Source organism: Taeniopygia guttata, chromosome 10 (assembly GCF_048771995.1).
Source record: "Taeniopygia guttata chromosome 10, bTaeGut7.mat, whole genome shotgun sequence".
NCBI classification, from domain to species: Eukaryota; Metazoa; Chordata; class Aves; order Passeriformes; family Estrildidae; genus Taeniopygia; species Taeniopygia guttata.
In genome coordinates, this window is record NC_133035.1 from 8,947,254 (window position 1) to 8,957,345 (window position 10,092).

The following is a 10,092-nucleotide window of genomic DNA, read 5'->3' on the forward strand; positions in this document are numbered from 1 at the left end:
CAAAAGCTGACTTGCATGTTTCATGCTCTGTGACGGGACAGGCACTGGGACAGAGCCTTGGAGGGTGTAGATTGAGCATCATCTCTCCTGTTGCAAGCATCAAGAAAACATGCTCTTAACTGTTCTGCAGAAGAAACAGTGCATTTGTTTTCCATGAGTCAGTCTGCAGGCTCGGGTGAAGGAAAATCAGTAAAATCTTGGCCCATCTGGGAACATTATTAGAAGAAAGCTGATCATCAGTTATAAGCTTGGCCCTGCTTTATAACAGCAAAAATTGGTCTCATTTCCTGTACATGCTCAGTTGTAAATAAATGTTTTAATGCCATACAGTGCAGTAGACAATTCCAGTATACATTAGTAATTTTTTGGAAACAACAGCTAAACTAATAACTCGCTTTCTATTAGCCAAGCTTTAAAAAACAGACAATGAAGAAAAGATAAGAATTGAAATATAACAAGGATTTAATTTGTAGTTAAATAAGCTATTAATTGTTTGATTTTTATGATCTGCAGGTATTGTTTTTTACTTAAAATATATCAATTTGAGCACAACATTAGAAGAGTCTTCTTTAGCAGTCTTCAAAGTAACTTGCTTGTCAAAGGGAACCTGATGTTTCTGTTCTTTGTTCATGGTTTAACCCAGATGTAATATCAGCTACTTGGAAGAATGGCTTAAGGACAAGAATCTTCAAAGCTGCAATGCCAAAGAAACTTTGGAGCCCCTGTCTCAAGCAGCCTGGCTCCTTCAGGTTAAAAAGATCACAGATGATGATGCCAAGGAAATATGTGAACACTGCACATCTCTTTCTACTGTGCAGGTAATAAACTATCTGTTTTCTTCTTGCAGCACTGATTGCAGAATCTTAGCTGTCTAAAATAATTTGTTGCAAAAAGCCATTGGAGTTTCATTTCATAAAAGTAGCATTCCTCAGCATTGCACATCTCACTTGTTAAAGTGAAATTTTAACTCCTCATTCCTGATTGTTTTGAGCACTTTAACTGCTCCCCCGGTGAATGCTTTCGTGCTTTGCTGTATCCCACATTTTTGTTACACAATATATTTTTTTTTAGTATGTCACAGGGGTTTTTTATTATTTCCTTTAATCAGTTCAGCTTTTTCTCCATCTCCTTGATCTGCTGACACCTCTGGAAATGAGTCATAGCGATCATCATACATGTAACAATTCAGTAGGTGACAAGTCAAAATTCTCTCTTTACTGTAAAATGTTTTACTGAAACTTTAATTAAATATCAGTAAGAATGTCATAATAAAGCTTTCTTCTTTTTGTCTCCTCCCTTTTTATGACACACTAAAATAGTCTTTTGTGATTTGAGCAGATAGTTAAGATCCTGAACTCATACACTCCAATAGATGACTTTGAGAAAAGAGTGACTCCATCGTTTGTTCGGAAGGTCCAGGTAAGAGCAGCAGCTGCTGTTTCTAGTATTCACCTTACAGGGCACTTCATACACGTGAGTTTTGATGCTTTACAGTTGTACTTGACCTTTACATCACATTATTACTACATAGCTCATCTTCTAGACACTTGAAAGTGATGCAAGCAAATCTGCTTAATATCCTGGAAAAGTAAGATTTGCAATGGGAAGAAAGCGGTGTGCTGGCTTTGCTTTGATTCTTAATTCATTGTTTTCACACTCTTTCTGTTCTGATTTCAGGCCATGCTAAACAACCGTGAGGAGGTTCCACAGCTGATGCTTGATACCAAGTACCTCTTTCAAGTGACGTTTCCTTTCAGCCCCTCTCTGCATGCTTTGGAGCTGATACAAGTCCCCAGCAGCTTCAAACTTGGCTTTCTCACGAGGGTTTAATAAAACCAGTGAATTGGTATTCCCTCAGAGACTCTTTGAAGACAGCAGACTTTCATGGTTCATTTCACAGCTGGTGGATAGTATGGCAGCGTGCAGTGAATGAAGCTGCTAAAAACTTGTTCCTTGGTCAAGACTTGAAGAGTAGGAGTAATTTTGTCTTGTTATTTCCTTCTCCCTTTTCTCGCTCTTCTTCCTTCATTTCAGTCCTACAAGAATTACTTTATATCATCACCTGGACACAAAGATTACCATACAGTTTTTAGTCCACACCTGACAAGAAAAGCATTTATCTGACAAGTTTGCATTGCTGCCCTGTCAGCAGCAGTCAGAGGGGAAGACTGGCATGTGATAGATGTTACTGCTTTACAATTTCCTTTGCCTTCAGTTCCTGTAATGAGAGGGGTTTTTTCTTCCTAAGGCAATTCTATTCTTTGCCTTGAGATACTGGATCTGTTTGAGGCTGGCTTTCACCTTTCTGTGTACAGGGGAACTGAGATCAGTCCAAGAGAATGGCTGTTACAAACCCACAGTGTGTTTTTGTAGGCAGGCTGGCTCGGCTCTCTGAGTGCTTGCACTGCAGCTCAGGCCAGAGCAAGGACTCAGGTGCTCTTCTTGGAGACGGTTTCAGTTTTGTTCTCTAGAGTGCCAAGTTTGGATTCAATATCAGATATTGTAATAGAGAATTTAGATGTAAAGTTCATGCTATGATCCAGGTTTGAAGTACAAATTGGCTCTCTGAAAGGCAGGAGTCATCTCCTGGATTGGTTCCATCCACAGTGCAATGTACTTCAGAGTACACACTGAGTATGCACACATCACCTTTCTGCCTTTCTCAGTTCACTGGTTTCCCTCCTCCAGTCCAGAGACTGAATAGGAGCAGAAGCAGCAACTGTGGTCTGGTGTTAATGATAAACCAAGCTTAATTCCTTACATTTCACCTTTACTTACGTAATTTCATTTGCAGGATCCTTAAATGCAGGAATAGTCTCCTTTCTGCTTTGTTCAGCCCTCTCCCTGTGGTCAGGGAGTAAAACAGTAACTGTATTGAGTTCTGGACCCTGTCAGAACAACAGGTGAAATATTATTCACCTCACCACAAGGGTGACTGTCCTTAAATAGGTAACTAATGCTGGGTTTCTAGCTACTCTGTTTGCCATAATTATTAAAATCAAGTACAAAAGCTCTGAAATAGCAAAAGGATTATAATGAATTGAGTTAATTTAAGGAATAATTCTTTGATTTTTTTTTTTATTATTACTACAGTGTTAGTACTTCTTTAATTTCACGAAGAACCTTTAAGTATAAAGAGGGAATAATTCTTGCTATTTAGTGTTTTTGGTGCTTAGCATGTACAGAGTCATATTTCTCATGATATCCACAGAGATACGGTCAAAATATATGAAGGAAACATTTTGTGTTTTGTTCAATAACAATAAAAGCTGTACAAAAGATCATACATGAAGGTAGACCATTTTAACATATTAAATAAAGTAATTTTAAAGCAATTTGGTTCTTTAGTAATTCTTTGTGTAATGCAATAGTTATGTTTTCAGTATGGAATCATTTGAAATAAGTTACGTGGAACTATGTGAACATTTGTGAGTGTTGTCAGTCTTGTACTGCACCAGAAACATTTATTTAATTTAGTTGCTTTGCTGTAACATTATGTCTCTTCCTGTCAGCATTGTGTGCTGTCCTTGGCTCCTCATGAATTTCTGGAAATTGTTTAATGGAAGCAACTTTTGTTGCTGCAAATTGTGCACAGCCTTTTTTTTGCAGTTCCTGGAGCTGTGTGTCTGTTACCTGGGCTGATGTGAGGAAAATCACAGCCCACTCTTGCATCCACATCACACAGAAGTGTCAAGGTGCCTGTGCTGTTGTGACAAAAATTGTTGATCAAGGAAAACTGTTCTGACAATTTGATGCTTCGTTACTTTGAGAGCTTTGTGTGAAGCATGCTATTAATGCTGTGTATGCAAACAGCAAGGTATATTTTTAAAACTAAGTTTAAAATTAGCCAGCTAACTGTATGCTCTCAGAAGTTATCTTGCTTTTGCTGATATTAGTATCTTCAGCCAGAATTTAAGTGCAAAATTATTTTTGTTCTCTGTCATTCTTCTGACTATAAGGAGCAGTTTTAGTGAAGGGGCATTAGTGAGGTTAACTTTCCTAGAATCATGCTAAAAGAGTATTTCATCCTAATGGGAAAGTGTTGAATGGTGATCCTTACTGCAGTGGGGAAGCACTGAAATGGCTTATGGAGAGATGTGCAAGATGCTTTTGGCATTTTTGGATGTGTTTAGGCTTGTGACTCCTGCAATTTCTGGGAATAGAGCTCAGCAGCACAGGTGGTCCCTTTCGGTCCTGTGCTCCCATAATATTCTAATAAAAAAAATGATTAGGATTGGTTACTTTTACCCAAGTCTCTACTGGGCTGAGATTCAGTTCTGTCTTTTTTCCCCTCATTTTACCTCAGATCCCCTTGACTACCAAATGTGAAATCTAATGGCATTAATTCAGTGTCTTCCCTAGAGTCTTAAAAATAGATTGTGACCTTCAGCAGTTCTTAATTTTTTCAGACATATTTGCATAAAAATCCCAAAATGTTTTTTCAAGAAGTGCAAGAAAAGCAGCAATTTTTAATCCTATTGACTTTAAATTTACTGCCTTAGAACAGGGGAATCATAGAAGTATAATCAAGGAAGAACCAGCATGGACACTACTCAATTTGTTAGACTTGTATATTTTTTTAAGAATATGAGATAAACTTAATATTGGCAGTGCTGTTTGTCAGAATACCAAGTTGATAGTTGGAAAAATCAGTTGTCAGTCACCTCCTCAGTATATTTCAACTTCAATATTTATTAACAAGCAAATACATGTTTGTAAACCAACCATCTAAAAAACCTGCTGTATGGAACAGGTGGGTAAGGTCTGGCTTGCCTAATAGTTTCTGTTCTTTATTCTCTGTTCTAAAAGAGGACAGTTAAAATAAAGTCATTATCAGTAATCCCCAGTATGTAAACTGATCTGAGGTGATGCAACTGGAGAGGCTGAGCTTTAAATACCTTTAAGTAGAATTAATAGGAAGGTTGTCTTTCTACATTAGGAGCTGCGCAGGGCTTACTTAGTCATCTTGAGAATCTCCAGGTTCTTGCTCTCTGAAAAGGTGGGTAATTTTTTTTTTTTACTTTATAACAAGATTCATTGTACAGAATTTCTCTGTAATAACACATTTCTTAATGATTCACCATCTTTAAATTTCTAATGTAACTTTAAAAACCTAGTAAGGTTAAAAATTCAGGCTACAGTGCTAGAACCTGTAGTGGTTTTAGACCTGTTTGTTTTAAATATCTTTGTAAAATTGTCATAGTGATGGATTTGTATGCTATGTCAGGAGTGATACTGCTTTTTAATTATTCAGAACTTTTGGTGGCTTCTTGTAGTAGAATTTTGTAATGTGTCATAATCTCAACTGAAGTAAAATACTGACAGCAGATATGATTCCTCCTGTACATTACTCCAGCAAATTCTCATATTTTATCAAAGATTAATTCTGCCCAGAGTATTTATTCCAAGCCTAATAGATCCTTGTCAAAAGTGTCTGGAGCTACTGGTGACATTTCTCTCAAATAAGATCAGTGGTTCCTCAGGGAACCACTAATTCTGAGAGCCTGGGAATAACAGGTTCCTCAGTTGTGGCTGTCCAGTTTAAAGGACAGAGGAGCACTGAGCCCAGGCACTGCAGACATTTTACAGCTCCCTGGAAAGGATGGCAGCTTGTGGTCTTGGGTGCACATTGGCAAAAAAATACATTAAAAGCTTCAGGCCATATTTGAGCTTTTCATCAAGTGGAATATAAATCTCCTTGACTGTTGACTGAAATCTCCATGCAAATTTTAAATTATTATTGCAGTTCCTTCCAGGACAGATTTCTTCTTCCCACATATTTTGGGATGAAGTCATGCATCCCCTGGAGACAACAGCAAAACTTTTATTGACTTAAGAGTGGGCAGACTTAAGAGTGAGATTTCTGAGTTTATTGTCTTAATTGTCAAATAGACCACTGAAATACATAAGAATAAACAGCAGAATGGAGACAAGTACACAAAGTAAAGTTTGGTCTGATCTTTGTATAATGTCCAGCCAGATAAATTCTAAAATGTCATAGGTCATTGAATTTCCTTTGTTCCATTTAAGTCTCTCTTGGAATAACTATTTCTGATTGTTTACCACAAATTCATTTTTTATGTGCAAGTCTAAGTATTGTTTAAAACTTCCATTTTTAGGAGTGAAAGGTCCGGTTTTCCCTATGAAAAATGTACAGACAAAAATGACAGTGCAATATTATTCTCATTTGTTTGACTCTCAAGTAGCTTTTGATACTCTGTTGGTGATAGTGCTTTGATCTTAGAGATGCCTGGCTTGAGAACAAAAGTGGTTTTGTAATGACCCAACTCTCACTGCGCTTGAAGCATCAATTTCTGCTCAAACAGCATATTGGCCATAATATTTTGTAGCTGCTGCTGACCAAATCTTAGATCATATTTTCAGCTTTAAAGATAATGCATAATAATGACTATTTTATAATGCAGTGGAAAAATAAAATTTATTGATCGGTGCAGGTTTCTCAGAAGTCCAGCTGTTGCTGTGGATGTCAGGCTATTGTCTGCTGGCAGTGGCTAAGTACAAATTAAAAGTACTTTCCCACAAGTAGTGAACCCATATGAACAGCACATATTATAATGGTGTGTAGGTATGTTTTGCTACATGTTTTTCTTCATAAAAAAGACTCTGCAGAGCATGTGACTGTCTTGTATACAGTGACAGGAGATTAGTCACAGAGGGAGATCATGCAGCCTACAGATGCCCATATACAGCCTGGGCTCCTTAGCTGGGGCAGCAGCGGTGGGAAGCTTTGTGCTGGGCTGGAATGAATGCTCTCCTCCTTCTTCTCCTTCAGCTCCCGTGACGCACCAAGATGGACCAGACCTTTTTAGCAATTGTGTTTGGTCCCTGTGACAAGTGCAGCAAAGAGAAGCCGCTCAGGCCCGTGTCTGTGAAATCGGAGCAGCGCAGCTACTGCTCGCTCTGCGTGGAGATGGTACGTCCTGGGCAACCACGGCAATGCAGCAGTGGTCGCTGAAGTTGGATTTTTCTGGACAGCAAATAAGCATTGCTAGGCCCACAGACTGCCAAACAAACACCTCTGCAGACACCTGGTGTTTCCACAAAGCAAGGTGGTCCCAGGGTTCAAGGATTCTTTTTGTGATTCTTGATTGGAAAATGCCCACAAGTTTTTTACCCTAGGGTACCACATTGCTGTGCAAATGTTAAGTGCACATAACATATCTTCCCTGAGATACATGTGTGCTCTGCTTGGCCTATGATCTTGAGTTTCCCACTTGCCTTTGAAAGAACTTCTCAACAACAAGACAAAAAAGATTAAGTCATCACAATAAAACCATTCACTAGAGACAGGAGATACGGCATTCACCTAGTCTGTCTCAGACACCAGTGAAGGGCTGTCACAACTCCTTTGTGCCCTCCTGTGACCAGGTTGTCTCCTGGGCTATCTGCTGTACTTGGGTGAGAGCTGGAAGTTGCTACAATGAGAAAAGGTGGGAAAAAGTTGCAGAGCAGTGGAATATCTTCTGTTGGAGGCTTTCTAAGCTTCAGCAATTAGTAGTGAGGTGATATCCCACTCTCCTGGTAGGGAGCTCTGCTCCAGAGACATCACGGTGGGGTTTTTTTAGGTGAAATACACAGCTAAGGTCATGAACCTATGTGGCTATTGAAGAGCTGGCCTCCAAAACTCCTTTTGTAAACTTCAGAATTTTGCTGTCCAGCTTGCAGTAGTTTTATTTTATCTCCCTTAACCATTGTGCATTATCAGTTGGAGATGACATCCATCACTGTTTCCTCCCCAGAAGTGTTCTCTACTGTAGAGTCCAACAGTTTGTTGTATTTGAGTGTCAGATGAAACGGCCTCTGCAGAAATGCTGAAAGGCTTAGCAAGCTGTGTTTACATGGCACTGTTGTACAGGGAGATGAGAGCACTGATTTGGAGGTGTAGGTGGTACATGTGTACAGTTTACTGGCTGACACAGCACATTCCCATGCATTACTTTGTTTAGGAGGAAGTTTAGATGTAATGACTGCAAGACAAAAGGCAGTCCCTTCCCAGTTTATTTGCTTCTCCTGACTGAAATTGCTGCTTTGTTCAGGTCCTTCTTGGCCAACAGCCTTCTTGGCTATTTATTCAGTAAATTTTTGCATGGCTTGATAAATGCATGCTGGAATTGCAGGAAACTGACTGTTTGTTATTTACAGTTCCTGCAACTTTCTCCCTGTTATTGGCAGTATGGACATCAGACTTTTAGCAGCTGGAACAGCTGGTAGGTGGAAGCAGAATGAGACTTCAGGAGGAATTCCATCAGTACCTAACAGCTTGTTAGGCTTCCTGTTGGCACTGCAGAGGGGTCTGGGGCTTTTTGGTAGATCTGGCTTTAGCTTGCTTCATGGTTTCTAAAATGTTTAAAAGCAGATATTCAGAACACTGTGAGCTCTTTGCACTAGCACAGAAATACAAGTGGGGAAATTCCATCCTTGACTTTTAAATTGTTTTTTTCAGAGCTGTGTGTATGCTTTGGCTTATATCAAAATGCACAATATATCCTTTGCCACAGTTGTGTTTGTGGATGCATGTACATATTGTGGTGTCTAACTGGCTGATCTTCCTGCAGCTCCCTGATGTGCCCATGCAACTCCTAATTTCAGCAGATGTACACATGCATTTTCATCAGCCAGTCCTGGTGATTTCCCCAAAAACAACATATGTCGAGGGATAACAGAATTAGAAATTGCTGATTCCCAGTGTTGACATCATCCTACTTCAATTGTTTGCCTTTTAGACAAAATAATCTTCTTCCTCTAGGGTTTTGCCTGCTTTGGAGTTTGGCGCTAATCAGTAGAAACTCAATGTTTGCTGCTTTAGTTTCACCACAAAATTAGCTTACAACTTGAAAAGAGATCAGCTGGTGAATTAGTGAGAAAGGAAACTTATTTTAAAGGCCTGACTTTTGAGGTAGGCAACAATTTGTTTTATACTGCTAGATCCTTTCTTTTCCCCAGTGTTACTATTACCAGAGCAGGACCAACCTTCTTCCATGGATCCCCATCACTCATCACTGCAATCTGGTGTATTTGCCATGTGTGGCACTCATTGATGTAGTGCTACTCTATCATCTAAATTAATTCAGCCCTGGTTCATTTTATTGAAAGCTCCCAATTGGCCTTACTCTAACCTGTATTTTTGCATGGTTAGCTAATGATGACATGGGCAGTTAAGCAGGAGTTGGTCAGATGAATTAAATACTTTTAATTTTTTTTTTCAAACCAATGAAATACACATTGTGTATCACACACTTCTACAGCTCAGTCTGTTCAGTAAAGGCTTCCCTGTCACCTCCTGGCTCTTCTGACCCCATAATCTCAGGATTAGTATCCCCTATCAGCCTGTACATTTAGGTTCCCAAAGACTCTCACCTTCTGTGCTGTTCTTTGTAGACTTTTAAATCCCATTCCACAAGACAGAGAGACTGTTCACATCAGTACAAGAAACTGAATTTTTCACTGTTAGAACTATGCCAACTGTCTGACACATAGGTGTTATCTATGCCAAATTCCTGAGAGCTGATGCATTCCTATCAAGGCAAAGAAATTTCCTACATGCTGTTTTTGTTGGGTTTAACTTCTAGGCCTCTCAGCACTTATCAGGTGACAGAGATAAGGCATTTGTTATAGATTAGAATCCTTCAAAAATGAAGTTTCTTCTTCAGAATCTACTTCTGTTAGTCCGCCAGGACACAGCTTCATTATTGAGTTTAATATAAGTAGGTTTAATTTTTCAGACCTGAAGATAATGCATTGGAAGAAGCTTTCTGTCACTTTCCTGCTAAAAGATCTTTGGGCTTTTTTTCTGTTCTTTTGGTATCACTTAAAAAATACTCTGTTTTTATTTCTTTGGCATAGTGTGTCCTGGGAAGCACTTCTGATGTGCTGTTTACTCTTGGGGGCTTGGAAGGATGTTCCTTTATCCAGCAGTGTGTGAACTTATACTGCCTGCATTTTCTTTTGTGATTCTGAACATAGACTGGATCGATGAGTTCAGGGTTGCCTACATGGCCATCAGGCCGGTTGGGTTAGATCTCACCAGTTTCTGTGGACAGTGAGAAGACTGGAAATAGATCCACTGAATTT

The 10,092-nt window shown here is 39.2% G+C and overlaps 1 protein-coding gene across 1 annotated transcript in view; it reads left to right on the forward strand.

The window, feature by feature from the left end:
• Positions 1-3,335, forward strand: part of MYO5C (myosin VC) — a 33,083-nt gene extending 29,748 nt beyond the window's left edge. The window contains exons 39-41 of the mRNA XM_030280971.4: positions 644-818; positions 1,339-1,419; positions 1,678-3,335. Coding sequence (XP_030136831.3) covers positions 644-818; positions 1,339-1,419; positions 1,678-1,830 — 409 coding nt within the window. The 3' untranslated portion in view covers positions 1,831-3,335. The remainder of the gene's footprint in view (positions 1-643; positions 819-1,338; positions 1,420-1,677) is intronic.
• Positions 3,336-10,092: the final 6,757 nt, after the last annotated feature.